This window comes from Crotalus tigris, unplaced genomic scaffold (assembly GCF_016545835.1).
Source record: "Crotalus tigris isolate CLP2741 ecotype Arizona unplaced genomic scaffold, ASM1654583v1 scf7180000017833.3397121, whole genome shotgun sequence".
NCBI lineage: Eukaryota > Metazoa > Chordata > Lepidosauria > Squamata > Viperidae > Crotalus > Crotalus tigris.
The window spans coordinates 485131-508484 of record NW_024096661.1 but is presented as its reverse complement, the minus strand read 5'-3'; the positions used below and the strand labels follow the sequence as shown (position 1 = coordinate 508484).

Sequence of the window (23354 nt, the reverse complement as noted above, 5' to 3'; positions counted from 1 at the left end):
TAATTCTTAATAAGTAAGTTCCTTTACACAAGCAAAAGCTACTAGCAAAACAAAATTTACTGTAGAATTTTAAACAAGCCTATTTCATAAGTACAATAATACAGTCAGGAGTTGAACCTAGTAGGTGGCATGTGGTTAACATAAATGTCATTGTATAAACAAATATATTTCATAGTTACCTTCTTAATTGCAACAGAGCAAATAATTTCTCTTCCTATTTGTTCTTCAGGTGAATATTCCAACTGTTACAACAACAAAAATGCTGAAAGCAGCAATGAAACACATAGAAGTAATAGCTAAAGCTAGACAGAAAGGTAATATTAAACATTGTATGCCATATATTTAGAAATAAATTGACCTTTCTGCTCTTATATTTGCTTTTATTTTTATTCTTTTAAATATTGTCAGAAATGAATTTTCATATGAATTTTACTGAATTTAATTTTTCTACAGTAAAAAATACAGAATATTTACAGCAAGCAGCTTTAGAAGAATATGGACCATCACTCCATGTGGCTTTGAGAAGTAGAAGAGATGAACTCAATTATTTAAGAAAACTTACTGAACTTCTTTTTTCCTATATTCTGCTTCCAAAGGCAACAGATTGCGGGTATACTATACTTCAAGTTATATTATGAAGCTCTAATATTCAGTGTGTTTAAATTTTCAATTTTTGTAGAATAGAAAAGCTAACATGTCAGAAAATCTTGCTATAGGCAGATTAGTCTTCCAGTCTTAATTTGTAACAGATAAATGAACTTTGAATAGTTGATTCTTTCACTGTTCATGAAAAGCCATCAGTGTAGGGTATGAATTTGGTGTTGTCGATGCTTGATTGTGCTAAATTTCAGTCAGTGAAGGATAATGTTTTATTTATCTTCAACCATCAGGTATGCCACCTCCATTGCACAAAAGGCCACACCACTATTGAAACTGCTTATCAGGGCCTACATTGCAAAAAAGGATTCAATTTATTCCACATAAACTGGAATAAAATAACAAGTTGCAGACCTGTGGTTTACATGAATGCATTTTACTTCGCTCAAAACTTCTCAGATCCGTTGAATATTTATAGTTTGTCAACTAATTCCAACCTGGTCTTTGGAATTGGTTTGAATATTTCTTTCCTTGAATTTGCAAAACCAGATATAAAAGTAAATGGATGGGTGCATGAGTTTTGTGTTCATGTATTTGTATTTCTTCATGTTCTATGTGAATGACATAAATAAGAACTTATCTCTCTGCAGTATTCTTCTTGCAGAAAATTAATGGAGTTCTGCCTCTGGGGGTCAGTTAAATAAGGAAGTCCACATCTTTTTAGCCAAAGCTTCTAGAGATGTCCACCAATAAAATTAACTTGTCCAGATTCAATGGAAAATATGGAGAGACCACCATAACAATCTTTGCTCTTCAAAGGCATGTCTGCCTATATTTTTGCCTCTGAGTTGAGAAATCAGTGCTAGAATCAAGGACTTTTTTTCCTAAGTGAATGGCTGCAAATCCCAGATTTGGAACAGACTCTTTAGTACCTCTCTGGGATAACTAGCAATAGCTGTTTTAATACCACAACCTCTGAGAGATTCCCAAAGAAGTTCTAGTATGTAACTTGTCAGGAATGAACGATTTTTGCCTCTGCAATGATGTCACCAGTCCAGTTTGAGGATCACCTTGCCTATTAGTTTATGAACAGGACTTCTATTACCACTTGTCTATACATGCTTTTATATACAAGAAATACTCTACAGAATACCTCAAAATTCACTTTCTTCTCTAGATGCCTTGTTTACTTGTCCCTTCTCTAAAGTGGTTGTAGAACCAGTTATACTGTCTAGAACAAATACCAGTTTCTCTGGGGGGAAAAAACCCCACTGCCCCTGCTTTAATCATTGCATTAACTTTGATAGGCAGATCCCATGATAGTATGTTTAGAATCAGAGGAAGAGAGATTCACATTCTATCTAGCTGGACAGTTCTCTGTTATCAGTTAAGAAGTGGCTTCCTCACAAGTTTGCACTAGAGCTATGAGTGTCTGCCTCAAAAAGCTGGCAGATGAAGGGGGAAATATTTCTGGTTGCTAAGACTTCTGTAATTTTATCCTATCCTCTTTCAAGAAATCCACATAAGAAAACTTAAGAGAATCTTATTTTCTGGGGAGATGGAAGTTCTTAAAAGCGGCAGCAGCATCTTTTCTCTCTCCAAGCAGTAGCATAAAAAAGTTGGGCAGTTGCCATGGAGTGCTCATGCAAAATTTAGAGCACTTTCTTTGAAACATTTTTAAACTTGAGAATCAGTTTGTTCTAGTGCAGTGGTTCTCAACCTTTTTAATGCCGCAACCCCCAACCAGTCGTAAGTCGAGGACTAAACCGGTCGTAAGTCGAGGACTGTCCCACCGGTCATAAGTCGAGGACTTTCCCTGCCCGGGAGCACAGCGCATGCGTGGTGCCGCCCCCTGCACCGGCTGAGGCGTAGCTGGCAAGCAGCAGAGACAGAGCAGGCCGACCACCGGCTGGGCCACCAACTGGCCCAGCCCAAGGGAGGTAAGGCACCCGCCGGAAAAGGGGAAAAAAATGGCAGAAGCCTTGCTTGGCGACCCCCATGAAATGGTCGATTGACCCCAAATGGGGTCGCGACCCATAGGTTGAGAACCGCTGCTCTAGTGGTTAAGGCACTAGACTAGAAAGTGGGAGAGAGAGTTCTAGTCCTGTCTTAAGCATGAAAGCCAGCTGGGTGACTTTGGGCCAGTCAGTCCGTTTTAGGCCAACCCATCTTACAGGGTTGCTGTTGTGGGGAAAATAGGGAAAGTGTATAAATAAATACACTTTGTATAGTCTATGTCACGGGTGCCAGAGGCGGCACTCAGAGCCCTCTCTGTGGGCACTCACGCCGTCGCCCCAGTCCTAGGCTTTCAGCTGGGTTTTATAAAACCTTTTCACTTTAGGCCTCCGCTGCCGTGTGCAAAAAAAAAAAAAAAAGGTTCAATCAGTCAATTTCAACTTCTGGCGGGGAAAAAAAAAGATCTTACAAAGTTGGAATTGATTGATTGAACTTTTTAGTCCCACCCAGTCTGCCATTACCACTGCAGCCACGCTCACCCAATTGGCCACACCCAGCCAATGGGCCACACCCACCTGGCACTCGATGATGCATAAGTGAGTTTTGGATTGCAGTTTGGGCACTCAGTCTCTTAAAGGTTCGCCATCACTGGTCTATGTTATGCTGTTAATTAGTTAACCTTTTTGTTTAGAAGGTGCTTAGCTATTCTAGAAGTTATTTCCGATTCTCTGTTGCATTCAAGCATGTTCTTCTGAACAATTAACAGATTAACAGCTTGGCCCCAACTCTTTTAGCTTCAGAAATGGTAGAGATTAGATATTTGATACATTCCGGATTACGTTTTTGGCAAAGCAGTGTTGACCTCTTAGTTTTGCAATCACCCGAACAAAGTGAAAAGCTTGCAGTTCTTTAAATGTGACAGTGAAACAAAGCTTACTTGCGACTTCAACTCTTCATTTAGGTTTTACATGGATTTACACCAACTACCCTCACTCACAACTATTATCCTTTCAGTCCTATGGCTTGCCTTGATTGTCTTAAGAAACTGCAGGATATTATCACAATGATATCTAGATGTACATCATTTTGAGGCAGAAATCCCACCACAAGTTTTTCTTAGCATTCTGAGGAAATCCTGCCCAGACACAAATAGTCATACGTGCACCATGAGAAACGAAGGAAAGAAAATTATAAATTGGGAATTGTTTTTTCTTTGTTAGTACAAGACATGTAGTGCCAAGCTATACCTTTCTGTGTATCTGGCTTCTCTATATGTATGCCAGGAGAGCAAATTAAATTACTTAGAAAGTATTAGTTATATGCAAGAATTACAAGCATCAAGAAGAAACAATGGTATACAGGCAAAAAACTGTGTTCAGTTCCATCCAGAGATGAAAATACAATAGGCTACTGTCATAATAAATGCCCTGTGGGCATAGAACTGTATTATTTACAGGATCACCTGCTCCCAAAAGCTAAATGAGTAGAGTCTACAATTTTTAGGAGTTACAATATATTTCAGATGCATTTGCCATATATTGCCTGCTTGATTTTAGTGATAGTTATTGGAGTTGGATTTTTTTTTTTTAATTTATTGGTTTTGACTTCTTTTCATTCTTTGGTATGCCCCCCCAAAGTCACATTGAGTAGGTGGATTATATAAAGACTACCGAAAAGAAAGAGGTGTGTGTGCGTACGTGTGCGTGTGCAGAGTAGTTTTCTGTGAAAAAAATGTAAGAAATTATATATGTATGTATTTATTTAACAGCACATTAAGAAATTCTTTACACCAGTTTAATTTGAATGCTAACTTCATGAAAGCGTATGAAGAAGGTATGATTGCATAAAATTGGCTTTTATTCTCTCCAGGACATTCACCTTACTCATAAGAGAAATCCTATCGGGTTCTGTTTTCCTTCCCTCTATGGACTACTTAGCTGATCCGGTAAGTGCTGAGAAACTTCAGGTAGTTTGTCTAGGCCAGGGGTAGGCAACCTTGGCTCTTTTATGACTCGTGGACTTCAACTCCCAGAATTCCTGACCCAGCATGGCTCAGCTTGGAAACCTCTCCCTTTCCCTTCAGCATGGCTGGCTCAGGAATTCTGGGAGTTGAAGTCCACGAGTCATAAAAGAGCCAAGGTTGCCTACCCCTGATCTAGGCCATGGCATGTATGGTGGCTTATAAAATGTGCAATGAAGGAGGAAGGGGCTTGATGAGAACTTAGATTTTTATTGAAAAAATTAAAAATGTTAACCTCAGGGTTGTCTCATTTTATATCCAGTTGAATTATAGCTTGCAAGGGTTGGGTATCTTAGTTAGGTGCAATGTAGGAGGTGTTTGTTGAAGAATCTTGGTGGTCTAATGGTTAAGATGCTTGCCTCCCACTTGGGAGATTGAAAGTTCAATCCTAGGCAACTACAGATGTTTCTCTGTCAGGGCACAAATAAAAAATATCTGCTGTGAGCTCCACGTGGTGTCAGGAAGGGCATCTGACAATAAACACTCAGCCCCATACAGTCACCCCCTGTACCCTGAATTAAGGGATTACAGTGTCATAAAAAAGGAGTTTTTGTTGAAGAATCTTTAAAATCTGAGGTGCAGTTTCCCATTTTGCATTCCCATAATCAATCACTGCAGCTTGAAGTGCTGGGAAAGGAAACAGGTTTGTGACATCAAGAATTGCTTCCTTAGAATAGCAGTTGTCTTTCTCTTAATGTTATCTCCTTGTCTTTCCCATTTTAGCATAAAAGAACGAACATTAGAGAAGAGTTGGGAGGCAGCTAAGCTTGATAGATAAACTTCTGGTAGATAAACTTCTAAGTTGACCATATTAGAGAATTAAATAAATTCATGTTATCATTTTATGTACATTTACACAAAGGTTCTTGTAAGCCACATCTAAGGTCTATAAAAATTGTATTACATGTATTATATGTGCATGCAAAGTAGTATAATAGTAGAAGAATTTCAAGAAAATCAGGTTATAGAAGGCTTTGCAGAATGGAGCTGTTACATAAGTTTATGTATGGAGGAGATTTTCCCTGTTTGCTGAATTATGAATTCCCTGTTTTTTCCCTTAACTGCAAGAAAAAATGAACTACAACGCCCAGCCCATCAGGATCTCCTTTGTGGGGACTGAGTTCCATTTCAAAAGCATGGCGAAAGGCAAAAAGTTCCATTCAATTCTGTACTCTTCACTTGTAGAAGCAGATAATGATATGATAATAACTGATCAGAGCTCTCAGAGTAATATCTAAAGGATTTCCTCAATATCTGGAAATATTGAATTTATCACACCTGAACATCTAATTTTACAAAATACTTTTGTGCTTGGAACTGTCTAAATTCTTAGACTGTATCTTAATAATTGTTATGTTCTTGGTTTTCATCAGTCTTAGATGTGAATCTAACTGTAGATAATCTACACTTATTAAATTTCTATGGCTGGTGTATTGAGGGCTCTATTTCTAGAGCATATTGCTGTTTCAGTGTAAAGTATGGGACCAGAAATAGAGATGGAGGTGGAGTCTTTCACACAAGTTGGAAGAAGGGCAGAAGTGCCGGATTCTTCTAATGGTGGGGTTTAAGAGTCTTTAAGAAATGTTTCTAAGGGAAATATAACATGAGATGCTTTTTGTCTCAGCTACCTCTTAAATATGTCTACCTTTTCTTTTAGGATACTGTGAACCACTTAATACTTATCTTCATTGATGATAGACCAGTGAGTACTACAAGAAAAAAAGAATTATAGTAATTGTGAAATCATACAGTTTTGTTCCTGGATGCTGGATTTTTTTTCTGGATTTTTTTCTTACAGCCTGAAATAGCAACTGAACCTGCTTCACCTTTGGTTCCTTTCTTGCAGAAATTTGCAGAACCTAGAAGCAAAAAATCTTCTGTAAGTGTGAAAAAAAGCATGTTAAGTGTATATGCCTTTAGAAAATGATGGCATGGATAGTTAGAAATAAATTCCATATTGAATCTTCTATTAAGGCCTTGCACTTTGAACTGAAAGAATTTGAAGACAAGCAGGATCTTTTCTTTCTATTTATGAGTTTTTTGAAGAAAGAAGGAAAAGTACACGTATTGCAATTTTACCTGGAGTTAGGTAAGAAATCCCTCTCAATGTGTTATCTTTTTAGTTACATTAAATAAAAATTCATTGTAAAAATAAAAAAAAATTGCTTCTGCAATGCACTTAAGGCTGTGCTAGCAAAACAGAAGGTATAAAGTGGCTTCCAAACTAAAGCTTATTATCTAATACAGTGGTTCTCAACCTGTGGGTCGGGACCCCATTTGGGGTCGAATGACCATTTCACGGGGGTCGCCAAACCATGCTGTCCGCCATTTTTTTCCCTTTTCCCTAGCTGTCCTACTCCCTCTTATTGGTGGCCACACCCACTTGGGGGTCACCACAGCATGGGGAACTGTATTATGGGGTCACGGCATTAGAAAGGTTGAGAATCACTGATCTAATACATTCAGTCATAAAAGGATGGAAAGGAAGAAGGAAAATAAGGGGAAAATTAATTTTTAAAGTGATGCTTATTACATTAAAATATAAGTTTGGACAAATAGCTTTTTTGTTGACGTTTTTCAGATTATGTATTGAACTCGGATTTCTTAAAATAAGGTACTTTGATTTTTTTAAAAAGTGAGCTGAATTGGAAAACCTCTCTGATGCATCATTCTGTTTATATTGTAGTAGCTATTGGATGCCAGTTGGAAGCTCCCGTGCAGGGGGCTTGAATCTGTATCCTGCCATTTATGAAATAATTATTTCCTTGGCTGCCAAAAATACGAACCTTTTCCCATTTGTAAAATATTAGGTTAGTAATTTGGGCAGGCTCTCCTTTCAAAAGCATTTTTTTTTCTTTATAACCCGAAGGAAGGATTAACGTTTTGAGAGTTGTCTTCTCTCTAACCACTTACATATAATTTGGCTTTGCTTGACTTTTTTGCCTTGTGAATTGCCTTAAATCAGTCTCTGATTGTGCTAATATAAAATCAAGTATTTTTTTTTTTACTTCTACTCTATGATGCTGCAGTTTTTTTACAGATAAAAGAATCTTCAGTTGTATCTCAAATGGTAAAAGCAGTGGTTGCAAAGTATCCCTTAATGTAACACCCCCAAACTCCTCTGGATTATTTGAATTTTCATAGTTTTCTGAAGAACCTAAATGCATTTTGGGATTGTCTAGGTTCACTTATATAAAGTTGGATGGAATTTCATGTTGCCTCAGGGAGCCACAGAATCTTCACACTGGCCAAATTCAATTCTGAATTTAGAGTCATATACCTTTTCTTGCAAATGAATTTTTCTGGTTCTTGGTAAGAGAAACGATGCCAAATAATTTCTAGGAAATGCACAGATTACATGTTGGTATTTATTCAACAGTGTTACTATTGAAATTGCAGTTGGTGGAATAATTATTGAGAATATTTTAAAGTAAAGGATTAACCTATTTGCCTTTAAACATTTTACATTTTATGTTTATTTTAAAATATCTGATTGCATGTTAATATATTACAGCAAAGTTTTGTATTTCATGTCTTGATTTCCCTCCCTTCTCCCCCTCCAGACTTAATTCTCTTTCTATAGTTGGTTTTCTGGCTTAGGAAAAAGCACTGTGAGAGGCAGCATTTTAACTTTGATTAAACTTCAACTTTCTGTTTGGCCAAAGATAGAACTTAGTCATCAGTGATGCATCCTATTCTAAATTTTACAGAGATAAATATATGGCAGGGATCCCAAAGTAGATTTGTTTCAACTTGCTGGGGTTTGTGTTGTTATCATAATCCAGTGTTTATGGATTTAATAGGTAAAACTATCTAAATATTATAAAGAACATTTTTAATAAAGGAAAACTGCCAGTGTTCTGAACTCAATACATTTCTTTATATTTTTTTATCCCCATCAACAGAGCAATTTAATAATAGAATTTTGCAGGCAGAATTATCAGATTCTGAGAAAATGTCCCTCCATGAAGAAGTCAAGAAAATCTATGAAACATATTGCTTAGATGAAAGCATTGACAAAATTAAATTTGATTCATTCATTGTGGAAGAGATACAAAGTAGTAAGTGAAATCACAAGGAAAATATATTTGAAGTTATTGCATTTTTTTCTGCATGATACTTGTAGAATAATACAGATATTGGCATGAATATGTCTTAGCAATATTAAGAATTTGGGCATTGTGGTACCATTACCTATGGAGGATATATTGGGAAAGGCTGGTCTACTCAATGAGCATATAACAAGGAAATTCTAGCATTCCCTAATTATAAAAAAAAATGTTCTCTCTTTGTACCTTGATCAGCCCCCCCCATATTTCCCATGAAATGAGAAACAAACAGATGTGGTGCCTTAGTAAAAATCAAGGTTGATTTCTGATGACTTTATGGAAATGTACACGTAACTTTTTGATAACAATACAGAAGTCATTTTCAGTGGCTTTTGGGATATCCTTTCAGTTTCCTAGTCTAAACTATAGATTTGGGATTCCTTGAAGTCTCCCATTCAGTCTGTCTGTCTGTCTGTCTGTCTATCTATCTATCTATCTATCTATCTATCTATTTGGGATTCCTTGAAGTTCGTTCATTCATTCATCCATCCATCCATCCATCCATCCATCCATTCACCGAACTTACAAATGTATAGCTTATATAGTTGTAAACACATGAAAAACGAAGAACAAATAACATAGCACATCAGACATATGGGCTCAGCCAAGTTCTCCTAGCCCCATTCTACTCAATTTCTAAACTCAAACAAAATCAGCCAAATGCTGCTAAGACAGATGTCTTAATCCTGAAATAGTAAACTTTCCTATAACTAAATGTTTTCATATTTATTATTGACATGTCTCACATTTTCATCTATAGTTGCTGAAGGCCCCTATAAGGAAGTTGTGAAGCTACAACAAATGCGGTGTTTCTTTGAAGCCTATGAACAAGTTTTCTCGCTCTTAGAGAATGTCTTCATACCTAAATTCTGCCACACATATGAGGTAACAAGTATTTGTTTATATTTGAGCCACCTCAGTTTGTAATTTTAACTCAAGGAGTCTACTTGCTTTTTGTCTCTCAACTGACGTAATTCTAGAATGAAATAACTCCTCTATATTAGCTCTAATGTCTGCACATATTCCAGAATTCTACAATGAATTAACCCCTCTATTTTAGCTCTAATGTCTTAAAAGTATTCTAGACTTATGGAATGAAATAACCCCTCTGCTTTAGCTCTAATGTCTGCTCAAATTATTGCAGTGCACAAGTGTGGAGCTTCCTTAAAAATAATAGAGAGATAATAATGTAGAATACTGACAGAAATTGAGCATTATGATCATGTTGTGCCACTATAGCTAGTGTCTGTACTAACTACTAATTCAAAGCACTGGTTTCTCTTTTAATGTCTATCTAGGTTTAAGAGAGGTCTCTTCTCTAATACATAGGCTTGTAAAAGTCTTTTCCAGTACAATTTATCAATTTTAGAGAGATTCACCAGGATGGACTCTAGTGTCTTCTTGGTTTCAGGCAAATATTTGTTTCAGCTGACTTTTTTTACTGTCACAAATATGTACTATACATTTTTAAAAATTATAGTACAGTATCAGAAAATATGTTCAAACATATTGCTATCTACTGTTTAGGTCTTTAATAGATTTCAGTATTGTCCTGCTTTCCATGCTGCTACGTATATGAACTATAAGTGATTTTTATTTCTAATCTGTATCTTTGTAAAATTGTTTCTGAAGAAAATATAATAGAGCAAATGGAAGAAAATAAAATAAGCATGCTTGGCAATTTTCAACTATTTTTCCTTATTTAGTATTTCAAGTACCTCTTTCAAGAAGTTGAATCCCCAACACGCAATTCCAAGTCAAACAAGTAAGTACAGGGTTAGGGTTAATCCTCAACTTATGACCCCAATTGGGAGTGGAAATCGTGTGTAAGTTGAGGCACCCATGTGACTGGACCCTTTTTTTTTTTTTTTTACATTTCTTGCAGTTATAATTAAGCAAAAGAACACAGTTGTTAAGCAAACCTATTCTTTTGAATGGACTTTTTTTGCTGGAAACTGGCAAAATGGGTCACAAATAATGGCCACATGATTGCAGGATGCTTCAACTGTGGTAAACGTGAGCCAGTTGCCAAGACCCAAAATGGGATCATATGACCGCAGGGGGTGGCAACTTTTTACAACAGCCAGAAGTGCTTTATTGTGCCGTAAAAGTACCCATTCGGAGCTGTCATAACTCCAAATGGTCATAAATAAATGGTCATAAGGCGAGGACTACTTGTATAATATACATGCATGTGTTGAAAGTTTTAAAGAATGTATCTGTTGGATGGGTTCATTACGATTCACGTTAAATTTTTGAAAATGGACTATTGTGCATCTTTGGCTGTAATTCAATATGTCATTCTTTTAAATACAGGTAGCCCTCTGGTTATGACAGCAATTGGGACCGGAATTTTCATTGCTGCTTAATAGAAATTATAGTAAAGCGATCATAAAATGGGAGGCTATGTGACTGAATCACCCTAGAGATGGCAATCACAGTTGCCATCATAATCCCAAGACCACACAGGTCATTAAGTGGGGGAGTAGCAGGTGTCCCAGGCAAACAGGATGGTGGATGAGATCTACAAGTGGAGGGGGGGGTACCCATTCTGCCCACCAATGAGGGATCTCAGCAACTGTGCACAACTGCCAGCTGGGGCAATTCTCCTGCTGGGCAGCAAGATGGGGATGTTTCCCCGGTGCTTCCCTCATGCTTAGCCAGGATGCCTGGTAGTGATTCTTGGCAGCTACTCAACCAAGGGCTTCCAGCATAGAGGATTAGCCAGAGGGGAAGGCAGCAATGAGTCCAGTGGAGGGGAGGCACGGCAAAAGACAAAGGTCAGCTGGGGGTGAAGGGGAGGCAGTTGTATATGCAGGGCTGTCTGCAAGCACCCAAATTTTGATTATGTGAGGGGCAGTCATAAGTGTATTTATTCAGTACCATTGTAACTTTGAACAGTCGCTAAATGACTGGACATAACCTGAGGACTATCTGTATTCTTTCTTCCATAATTGACCATGTCAGTAAGGCCATATTGTGACAAAACGGCCATATTAACAAGAGGCAGCAGTCATTGTATTTGTTATCCAGTGTGGCGCTCAACGACAACAATGTGCCTGTTAAACATGGCTTTTGATGCCTGCTAGCTTCCTATCCTATTAAACTATTTTTTTTTATTCTTTTCATTAAAAATAAATGGAAATTACCATATGGCAGGGCGCTATAGCCTCTGTTTAGCAAACTTTTATGTGGAACACTAGTTCAACATTACTTCATGAAACAACACACTTTTCCAAAAACAAATTAAAACTTCTGGGATGCTTCATATTGCTGTCCAGCAGTTCCAGGAAGCAAGACAAGCTTCTGTCCTACCAGTGAGCACCCTGAGCAAATTGCATTCGTGGTTGTGTCAAGGTGAAGCATAGTGTGGCAACATGATTACTAATTATCTCATTGGTTTTACCAATGAAAGAAAATTCTGTCAAAAAAATGCAGTTTTGTGGTCTGTCTTCCTCTTTTTTATATGGTTGGTTCCTCTCAAGCCTCCCAAGAACCAAGACATGTGGAGTCATTTCTGAGTAGTTTCCTTTATTGTTCTTCACCTGTGGACATTTATAAATCTTTAGTAAGATCACACCTGGAATACTCCATTTAGTTTTTACAAAACTACATTACAAAAAAGATGTTGAGACTTTGGAAAAAGTGCAGAGAAGAGCAACTAAGATGATTAAAGGCCTTGGAAACAAAAGCATATGAAGAACGACTGCAGGAATTGGGTTTGGCTAGTTTAGAGAAAAGAAGAAATAGGGTGACATGAAAGTAATATTCCAGTATTTGAGGGGCTACCATAAAGAAGAGTGGGTCAACTTGTTTTCCAAAGCACCAGAAGGCAAGACAAGAAATAGTGGATGGAAACTAATCAAGGAGAAAAGCAACCTGAAATTAAGAAGAAACTTCCTAACAGTGAGAACAATTAACCAGTGAAACAGCTTGCCTTCAGAAATTGTAGGTGCTTCGTCACTGGAGGTTTTTAAGAGGTGACTGGACAGTCATCTGTCTGAGATGATAAAGGGTCTCCTGCTTGAGCAGGGGGTTGGACTAGAAGACCTCCAGGGGTACCTTCCTACTCTATTCTGATTGATTGATTGAGTCTTGCCAAACTAAAGCACTTATTTGCATAGCTGTAGATATACTCTGAGAGTTGCTAGGGAGTAGCCATTTTTACCCACTTCTTTCTGACTAAATGTACTAAGCTTAGCTGCCTCTTTGTCCTCTGAAATGCAGTTTCTCCCTCTTGGGAATCCAGACTACATTCCACCACAGCTGCACAGAAAAAAAAAAAACATTTTGTCCTCATAGTTTCCTTTTACTTGATTGGAACAATGGATGTAAAGTAACGTGCTATTGTAAGCTTGTAAATTATATACATTTTGCCAATAAGACTGCTTAAATATACTCCTTTGAAATATTTTCTCATTTTGAAATTATTATGAATGTGCCATTTGCTGCTTGTTTTATACAGAAGCATGCTTAGAAGAGAATCGTCTGGAATCAGAAGTATAAGCAGCAAAATTAAAGGAGTATTCAAAAGCACTACAATGGAAGGGGCTGTGCTACCTGACTATCTCCTCGCTGAAGGAGAGGATGATTTTGTGAGTTGAGCTAACAATTCTGATTGCACAGTTCAGCATTGTGTGTATTTTGTTACATATCTGCCATTTCTGCATTGTTCTTTTCATCTGTTGCAAGTCCTTTTTTGTTTTGCTTTATGTTTGTTGTCTGTCAACATAACTTACACCATGAACATGACTTTCCAGTAATGAAGCTCTTTTATTGATACAGGTAGTCCTTGACTTACAGCCACAATTTTGCCCAAAATTTCAGTTGTTAATTGAATTTCGACCCATTTTACAATCTTTCTTGCCACAGTTGTTAAGAGAATCATCACAGTTGTTAAGTTAGTAACATGGTAGTTAAGTGAATCTGGCTTCCCCCATTGACTTTGCTTGCAGAAGGTCTCAAAATTTATTTATGAGACTTATATACCGCTTTAAGTGCAAGCACTCTCTAAGCGGTGTACACCAGTAAGCAATGTATATATATATTTACATTGCCCCCAACAATCTGGGTCCTCATTTTACCTACCCCGGAAGAATGGAAGGCTGAGTCAACCTTGAGCCGGTGAGATTTGAACCGCTGACCTGCTGATCAGGTCAGCGGTTCATATGACCCTGGGACATCAGCTGACCCTGATCAGGTCAGCTGATCATATGACCCTGGGACATTGCAACAGTCATAAATATGAGTCAGTTGCCAAGCATGTGAATTTTGATCGTGTGACCATCGGGATGCTGCAATGGTCATACATGTGAACAATGGTCATAAGTCACTTTTTTCAATGCCATTGTAACTGAACAGTCACTAAATGGGCTTTTTCTAAATTGAGGAGTCTAAGCTGAGTATTTGGGATCATGCGGCACTTTTAAAAATTAATCCTCTCCATCCCGGATGCCTTTCATTTGTGTGGACTTCAGTTCCTAGAATTTTCAGTATCAGTCAGCTAGCTGGGAAATTTCAGTTGTTAAAACTCACATAATTGGAGATGCCAGTGTCTATGGGGAAGAGAGGTGTCCAAAGGAAAGTGGACATTTGCATTTGCAAGTATCTGATAGCTAGCAAAGGAATTTGTGAATAATATATTTATTTGTTGCCCCTTTCATAAAAGAAAACTATAAATGAAAGTGATTCAGATGATCTCTACTAAGTACTCTTTTTAACTATGTAATTAATTTAGATTGGTTTATAAAACACATGCAGATATGCATACAATTCAGCCTACATTGCACAAAATAAATATAATTTGATGGCCTGGTGTGGTGTGTAATTTTTCAGAACAATTCTTATTAATTTCCTATTTAATTCTTTCTAGTTGCTTCCCTGTTTGCTTACACTTTAAGAAACACTTGGGTACAGATAATCTTAGCATAGTGACTGCTTCATTTAGCAATTGTTAAAATTGTGAAGGTGCTAAAAAAAACTTTATAACCAATATCCAGGTTTATGATCTTCACAGTCTCCCGTTATAGTCAGTACACATTGTCCTTTGGCTCACCTGTTTATTTTTATCCCCCTCTTGTAGAGTGAATGGGGAATGCAATGGACTGTTTACATTAGCACTGGCAGCCAGTGCTTTTGATGTGTACTCTGTATTGTGTTCCTGCTTATTCTCATGCAATCCCTTCCTCTCCAATGAATGTGAATGTAAACATTAATGCCCTTCTTGCTAATTAAGCCAAGGTCAGAGAAAGCATTCCAAGAGCAGGAGAATAGTTAGGAGGGAAACAAAAGCTAAAAGTGTGAAACTGATTAGTCTTGTCAGTTTTAAGGTGTAATAATAATAATAATAATAATAATAATGATAATGATGATAAAGTTGGAAGGGACCTTGGAGGTCATCTAGTCCAACCCCCTGCTCAGGCAGGAAACCTTATACCATTTCTGACAAATGGCTGTCCAGTTTCTTCTTAAAACTTCCAATGTTGGCGCATTCACTGCTTCTGGAGGCAGGTTGTTCCCAGCTTTGGGGTAAGCATTCTAAAGGGCAAAGGAGCAGGGAAAGGAAAGCACAGTCATGGTCCCATTTAGTGACTGCTTTGTTTAATAACAGAGGTGTTGATTCAATTGTGATTGCTAAATGAGGACTATCTGTACAACTGCAAAACGTAAGTGCTTGGCAGTATTAGAAGAAATTCCTCATAATCAAACATCTTTGCATTTATGTTGCTTCCTTTCAAATTCTTTTGTCACTGTTGAAAAATTGTGTGTATCCTCTGTTATAGAATCATTGAATCAATTTAGTACAAAGTTAATCATAACCTATCTTGCTTTTAATTTAAAGCAAGCTAATGATAGAGTTCATATTTTGATTTTTCATCAAATTATGGTTCCATCATATTATGGTTGAGTGGAGAAAACATATCTCAAATCAGTGGTATTTTTTCAAAAGATAACTTTACATTTATTTAACTTTTAAGCGCAGTCTTATTTTTCGTTGTACAGTTTTCATTCCGTTTTGTTCAAATAGCTTGTCCTATTTAACACTTCCGTTTCCACTGTAAATACAGTGGAAGAACAGGATCGCTACTATGCACATGGTACAATACATGTAGTCACCTAGGCTGGAATGGCCTTTCATGTGGTAATTTTTACTGTAGATTGAAGAAGGCATTATGGTAATGGAAGACGATTCACCTGTGGAGGCACTTAGTATGCCTAATACACCTCGCAATCTTGCTGCTTGGAAAATTACCATTCCTTATGTTGACTTCTTTGAAGACCCCTCCCTTGAAAAGAAAGAAAGGAGAGAGAGAATTCCTGTATTTTGCATTGATGTGGAAAGAAATGACAGGCTGGCAAGTAAGCATTATAAAATGTATACACAAAGTCTTCCAACACTTTTTTAACATTTATGCTCAGTTTGACACTTGTATTGTCTCAGATAACGTTTCCAAAAACATTAAGCCCTGAAAAAATGGAAGAATGAAAACATCTGACATTTTACGACGTGAAGAACGATTGTAAAATGTGGCATTCGTCATAGATTGAGTTTCTTTTGTGAAGCTTAATGGAGGGATAACAGATCAATCGTTAGGCCCCATTTTTTGTGATCCATTTGTCCACGGTAACAACATTTCCCAAGTCCTCCAGGATAGAGCAGAACAGCTCCCCTGGCATGCACCTTCATATATTTCCCTGTACAATAACTTTCCCTAACCGCAGTGTTTCTCAACCTTGACAATTTTAAGGCATGTGGACTTCAACTTCCAGAATTCCACAGCCAGCAATGCTGGCTGTGGAATTCTGGGAGTTGAAGTCCACATGCCTTAAAATTGTCAAGGTTGAGAAACACTGCATGAGTGGTGTCCATCTGTGAAGAGATAAAGGCATTTGCAGATAAAATGCAGTCAGTTTTGTTTCCTGCAGTCTTAGGAGAGTACATTTGACATTTTCTTTTAAAATGTCCCATCAGAGGCTAGCACACAGACAGAACTGTTTGATCCCCAAAAGTAAATAAGACTTGTTAGTTCTTGGTTGACAGACTACCAGGAAATCCCAGGGTTATTGTCTAGACTGGGAAGTTGGGGGGGGGGGGAACCTCAGGAAAAGGCAGGAGCAAACCACTTCTGTATTGCTTTCTAATTTAACTACATGGACGAATCCTGAAATCCCCAGAGTCAAACTTGATAACAAGAGTGTTTATCTTAATGATGACAATAGTAAATTATGACTGCTAATAAAAGCTTTTATTAAGTTTGAAAAGTGTGAGGTTTAAAATATGGTTGAAGACTTGCTTTTAGCTCTGTTAGATGTTTCCATATAAAATGCTTTTATTCTGGACAAATAAAAAATGATAATGTTGTCTCTTTATTTTCAGTTGGGCATAAACCTGAACACTGGTCAGTCTATAGAAGATACTTTGAATTTTATGTGCTGGAATCAAAGCTAACAGAATTTCATGGTAGGCTTTCTCTGCCACCTATTTCTGGGGATATTGTTGTGTAACAGTAAAAAAAAAAAAAAAGCTTGTATAAGTGAAAATAAACTTTCAACATGTTTAAATTTTATTGTATGACCAGGTACATTCCCTGATGCTCAGCTTCCCTCGAAGAGGATTATTGGACCAAAGAATTATGAATTCCTAAAATCAAAGAGAGAAGAATTTCAAGAATACCTTCAGGTAGGAGAAAACAAGTTTTTTGGGGTTTATAAATCAGTGGAATTATATGTATTTCCTAACAGACAATTATGTTTCTCCAATATGATCAATCTATCTATCTATCTATCTATCTATCTGTAAATACCAAATACCACTTTTCAACCAACTCTATCTGTCTGTAAATACCAAATACCACATTTTCAACCAACTCTGGGCAGCTCCCAGTCAAAAATTAAAAAAATGTATAGAAAACTATAAAACTCAACCAGCTAAAATATAAAACATTAAAAACAAGAAAAATTTGGTGCTATTCAGAGCTAACGTGCCATCGTCTAATGTTCTCCCAATACTTGTGGGAAAGGGCAGGCCTTCAAAGCTTTTTGGAAGACTAGGAGAGTGGAAGCCTGGCAGAATTCAGGGAGCAGAATGTTCCATAAGGCAGAGGCTGCCCTGGAAAATCCATGCTTCCTAGCTGCCATCAGATGACAATATTTGTGGGAAGTGACAAGGAGACTGCCTCCCCTATCTGACCTGGTGGGATGGGTGGATGTCTTTAGGGAAAGGCAGCCCTGCATATATCCTGGGCACATGCCATACAGGACTTTAAAGATGATAAACAGCACCTTGAATTGCACCTGGAAAGAAACTGGCAGCCACTATAGCTCCCATAACAGAGGTGTTACATGGACAAATAAGGGCCCCCATTACTGTGTTCACTGCTATATTCCGGACCAAGTGGTTTTCAAGAGCAGCCCCATATAGAGTGCTTTGCAGTAATCTATCTTTTCTCAGCATAATTTACTTATTAGACTAAATTATCTTTACTGAAGAGACGGCCACTAGATTCTACCTTTTTGTTTTCCTCACAGAAACTTTCACAACATCCAGAACTAAGCAACAGCCAACTTTTGGCTGACTTCTTATCCCGTAATGGTGGAGAGACACAGTTTCTTGATAAAATATTGCCTGATGTAAATTTAGGTAAGAAAAGTGCTGTTATTTTTTTAAAAAAATGGATTCTGAATTGAACTGCAAGTATAAAGACAACTAAATCAAGTTGCCATCAAAAGTATGTTTTATTGTCACATTTGCATGACACAATATTGATGTTTTCATAAGAATACAAGAATGTTTCACTTTAGTACAAGACTGTAAATGAAAGCCAATAATGAGCTTTTAAAATATCTGTACAAACATTGTTATGGTTTGCTTTGGAAGCCACAGATCATTAGGTAGAAGTAGAACAAGGAAACATTTTCATTGACCTCGATAAACTGTGTTTGAGTTCTGCGAACATAATTTATCTGAAGAGTCTATTAATACTCAGAATCTTAGCTTCGTATCTGGACACATGGCGGGGGTAACTTTTTGATATGATATAAGAAGAATCTGTTTCATGAATTTAGATATGAAACAGGCAGCCCAAACAGCTTACAAAGTTAGAAAAGTGACGAGAATTAAAAAAAAAATCTATTCTTTTTTTTATCTTTTGGCATGCAGGTAAAATTATAAAATCTGTTCCCGGAAAATTAATGAAAGAGGTAAGACATCGTGTTTCCTTGTTATTTATAAACAGCATTTATCCCATATAGCTTCTATGGAAACCTGTCCATTCTAACTATTTTTGGCATCAATTTCAGAAAGGTCAGCACTTGGAACCATTCATTATCAATTTTATTACCTCCTGTGAGTCTCCCAAGCCTAAACCAAGTAAACCAGAAATTACTATTCTCAGTCCTACTTCCGAAAACAACAAAAAGGTATAGTATGTCCTGTAGACTAGTAAAATATTCTAAATATTCAAGTAGAAGTATGATACTAGTTTCATGGTTCCAATAGATGAAACCAATTAAAAGAACTTCAAGGCAAGGATTTCTTCCTTAAAGAACATTTTATTCAGGAAACAAAGTATGGGCACTTACTTAGTTGAGTCCAAGACGAAAGTTCCTTCCCCGATACAAAGTAACAATTTGCAATTCCCACCCCAGAAAGGCCGTCATAAATCACATTCACCAATTAATCTAAAATCCTCCCCACTTTACTGCCCTGCCAAAACTTTATCTAGAATTGACCTTGAAGCTCACCGGCTGCAATTGTTTACCAGGGGGAGATAACCTTGGCTCTTTTATGACTCGTGGACTTCAACTCCCAGAATTCCTGATCCAGCCATGCTGAGGAGAAATGGAGAGGTTTACATGCTAAGCCATGCTGGCTCAGGAATTCTGGGAGTTGAAGTCCACGAGTCATAAAAGAGCCAAGGTTGCCTACCCTGGTTTAGGCTAATTTAAAAAGCTCAAGCATTCCTCCCTCCCCCCTTCTACATCCGAGAACCCCAAGCAACAGAAAAAGCACAAGTAAAGTAAAAGGTAAAATGGCTGCAATTTCTTAATTGTCACAGCGTTGACAACTAGTTAATAACTCACTTTATTATGATGATTAATATATTTCTGTTTGTGTGATTATCATTTTCTTGCGTATCCCTCACCGTTACACATTTATTATGGAAAACAGTAGTTAGTTGGCACATCTGATAAAAAATAAAGGATCTTGGTGGGCATGAAACCTAGTATTGTAGAAATTAAATACAAATTATAACCTACTCTAATTTTTATTAACACTCTTTAAAATTATGATTTTTGGCCTCCAAGGACTAGGGTGGTAGAATCGCTGTGATCCAGTGCCGTTATCGATTAGGCAGATTTAAAATGTTTGTCTTTTTTTACATAAGGAAGTTAAGAAAAAAAGCTTAGTTGACCTATCCTCAAAGTGCTTTTTCAAAGGCAACTGGACTTTGTTTTTTCCTAGAAAATGTTTCACTTCTCATCCAAGAAGCTTCTTCAATTCTTTTGAAAAAGTACTTTTGGGACAACCATGACCTGGATGACTGAGAATCTCCATTGACACTTAATTTATATAAAAATAGAACCCCATACAGTTGTACCAGTATGCCATTAAAATTTGGGAGCTTTATTTGGGGCCACCAAAATTGTGAAAGAGAATTCCCACCGAATACACCCATAGCTGACGAAAAAGTATTTTGTTTGGTGATAAAATTCCATGACATTCATGCTTTTTTAAAAACCTGATTTTCTCTGGTTTTAGCTTTATAATGAACTCTATAAGAACAATGCAAACCGTTCTGAGAATTTAGAAAGAAGACAGAATGAGAACTATTTCTTGAAGATGATGACAATTGAAGGAGTTTATGACTTCCTAATGTATATTGGTAAGAAATTGCTGACAGGGTTTTATGAGAATGAGTGCAAGTGATCTGGTTTTGTTTTCTCCTTTTTCTTTTGTAATATGAGAACTTGTAGACCGGTTGCGAAATCAGCACCATCACTGTGCATTTTAATTATTTAGATTAGAATATTAATGTAGTACAGAAAACACTAGGAAACTTGTTTCGCCACAGGTAAATGAAACCAAAGTATTTTTGGAAACGGATGCCAAGAGAAGGCAAGCCAATATATGTTCCCTATTTCATGCGATCTACCAGTGGAACTTAGAGCCAAGAAAAAGTATAAAATAAGGGTTCCCACAGTCATAAGTTCCTTATTAAATTCTTAGGCAGGCTTCTGCAAGCTGGAAGAAAAGTTATTACAACATACTGCATAGGTACTAATTCTGTCCCAGGTAAATATGCATTGACAAAAATTTTCAACATACGAATATTTTTACAATTTGAGAGAGAAATAATATTTCAGATTATCTTGGGAGTCACTTAATAGTGAAATGGATGGCATATAAATTTAATGAGTGTGTGTGTATGTGTCGTATTCCTTAATCTCCCGTCTCCCTTAGAGAGGAATTGGCTGGAAACAAACAAACAAACAAATAAATAAATTTTTTTGTAAATATCTGTCAAATATAAAATAGAAGCAATTAAATAAATATTAATTTTTAGTATAAAAGGCGAACTAATATAGAAACCATTTAAGCTACTTAGCATAGACAGTTCAGTTCTTTTTTATTTGTGCATGATTTGGAAAAATCCCTTAAGTTATTCACTATAAAGTGTAAGCCTTGATTTAGGAACATGTTATTCGAGAGTATGAATACTCTGTTATGCTAAATTAACTTTGTAATCTTTTGAATTGATTTTTGTCTGTTCAGACTGTGGCAGAAATGTGTTTTAACAGGCAATATGTTGTTTGGGTTTAGAGAATGATTGAAAGATAAATAGAGTGAGTGTAAAATTCCAGAGCATGTTTGAAGAATGTATAATATCATCATACTTCTGATTGTGCATTAAAGGCAAAGAAGGACTATTTTCTATTATATATTTGAAAAGGTTGACTTGCAGTTGAAAATCGCTGCCTTGTGCTCATTTTCCTTGATAAAACCATAAAATACTCAGGATTGGACAGGAGGTGGTGAGACAAGGAGAAATTAAATAGAATCTCCTGATTAGCTATCACTGAGTAATATTTTTAAGAAATGACAAACATCGAATGATTTTGCCTGGTAGTGGACGGCAGCCCATTGGTTGGGGACCCCTGCCTTATTGGATCAGGTCATAGACTGGCTAATCCAGCAAGGCTGTTAACTAAGATATCCATGGTAGATGAAGATAGCCTTGTTCTCAGTGTCAGAGCTGAAGTATTCTGCCATCTTTCATAATTGGCTGGAAAATAAGCTTTTTAATCATGTGGATCTAAAACAGTGATTCTCAACCTTTCTAATGCCGTGACCCCATAATACAGTTCCCCATGTTGTGGTGACCCCCAAGTGGGTGTGGCCACCAATAAGAGGGAGTAGGACAGCAAAAGGGAAAAAAATGGCGAACAGCGTGGTTTGGCGACCCCCGTGAAATGGTCATTCGACCCCAAATGGGGTCCCGACCCACAGGTTGAGAACCACTGATCTAAAAGTATAAGTTGAGAAAGTAGACTTTTAATCAAAGGTGGAGCAGTTGCTTTGATGTTAAATTTGTGTTCTACAATAGTATAAAAGGTATTCTATGTTACAGCTAGAGTTGTTTTCCATATCCCTGACTGGCTTCATCACATCTTGATGGGTGGAAGGATTCTCTTCAAAAATACCTTAGAAAAATATATAGACAACTACTTGCAGTGCAAACTAGAACAACTCTTTCAGGAACACCGTCTGGTCTCACTGATAACACTTCTCAGAGGTTAGTAGAAAGCTGCAAATGAAGTCTTGTATTCACAGATGTTGTTCTGTGTACATGGAGAAGGATTGGCAGTCTATCCCAGGCAGTCTTATGTTACAGCAGAAGCTAAGTAAAACAAGTTTAATTTTACAGTGTTATTCTGAGGCCAAGTCCCTATTATTTAAGGCAGTGTTTCCCAAACTTGACCATTTTAAGGCATGAGGACTTCAACTCCCAGAATTCCACAGCCAGCGTTGCTGGCTGTGGAATTCTGGGAGTTGAAGTCCACATGCCTTAAAATGGTCAAGTTTGGGAAACACTGATTTAAGGGACTTAAATTGGCCAACTAATTAAAGCAAGTCTGCGTGAGTGGTTCTACTTTGTCCCAAAAAAGTGTTGTTGTTGTTGTTTTTTAGATGCTGTATTTTGTGAGAATTCTCAACCTCGCTCTCTCCAAGATAAGCACAAACGGGCAAAGCAGACCTTTGAAGAAATGATGAAATACATTCCAGGTTCAGTGTTTATGTGGCATGATTTATCAAGAAGAGAGGCAGTCTAAATGACCAAAGTCCATCAGGTTGAATGGCACTTGTTAATATAAACATTCTTACTATATGTTTATCAAAGCATTCTAGTATAAAAGGAGTGTAGGATTTAGAAATAGCTTCAGATGTATTATCTTGCTAAAACTCATGAAGCCCAAATGGGCTTTATAGGTATGGGTCTTTTCCTGTCCCCTTTACAAGCCATTTCCCCTTTATTCTAATAGTGGCAGTGACCAAGGCTGGTACTAGACATAGCATCTTCAGGAAGCAGTATGCCCTTTGAGTTGAGTAGCATAGGCTGTGCTATCGTATTACTGTGGTATAGTGTTTAGTGGACGAAAACATACAAATT

General features: G+C 37.2%; 1 protein-coding gene across 6 annotated transcripts in view; it reads left to right on the top strand.

Annotated features, from left to right (window-relative positions):
- The window catches only part of SNX14 (sorting nexin 14), a 38259-nt gene that overhangs the window by 8964 nt on the left and 5941 nt on the right, over positions 1–23354 (top strand). For 3 of the 6 annotated variants that reach the window (XR_005556675.1, XR_005556676.1, XR_005556677.1), the window contains exons 7-25: positions 230–314; positions 454–610; positions 4423–4498; positions 6231–6275; positions 6372–6452; positions 6548–6662; positions 8479–8634; positions 9443–9567; positions 10389–10447; positions 13148–13277; positions 15840–16041; positions 17060–17143; positions 17262–17362; positions 18211–18322; positions 18842–18882; positions 18982–19101; positions 20444–20567; positions 22314–22478; positions 22874–23034. Coding sequence is in view for 3 of the 6 variants with exons in the window: in XM_039343060.1 (XP_039198994.1) it covers positions 230–314; positions 454–610; positions 4423–4498; positions 6231–6275; positions 6372–6452; positions 6548–6662; positions 8479–8634; positions 9443–9567; positions 10389–10447; positions 13148–13277; positions 15840–16041; positions 17060–17143; positions 17262–17362; positions 18211–18322; positions 18842–18882; positions 18982–19101; positions 20444–20567; positions 22314–22478; positions 22874–22969 (2074 nt within the window). In the remaining 3 variants the exon portion in view is untranslated. The remainder of the gene's footprint in view (positions 1–229; positions 315–453; positions 611–4422; positions 4499–6230; positions 6276–6371; positions 6453–6547; positions 6663–8478; positions 8635–9442; positions 9568–10388; positions 10448–13147; positions 13278–15839; positions 16042–17059; positions 17144–17261; positions 17363–18210; positions 18323–18841; positions 18883–18981; positions 19102–20443; positions 20568–22313; positions 22479–22873; positions 23035–23354) is intronic. The other 3 variants (XM_039343060.1, XM_039343062.1, XM_039343061.1) reach the window with 2 other exon arrangements.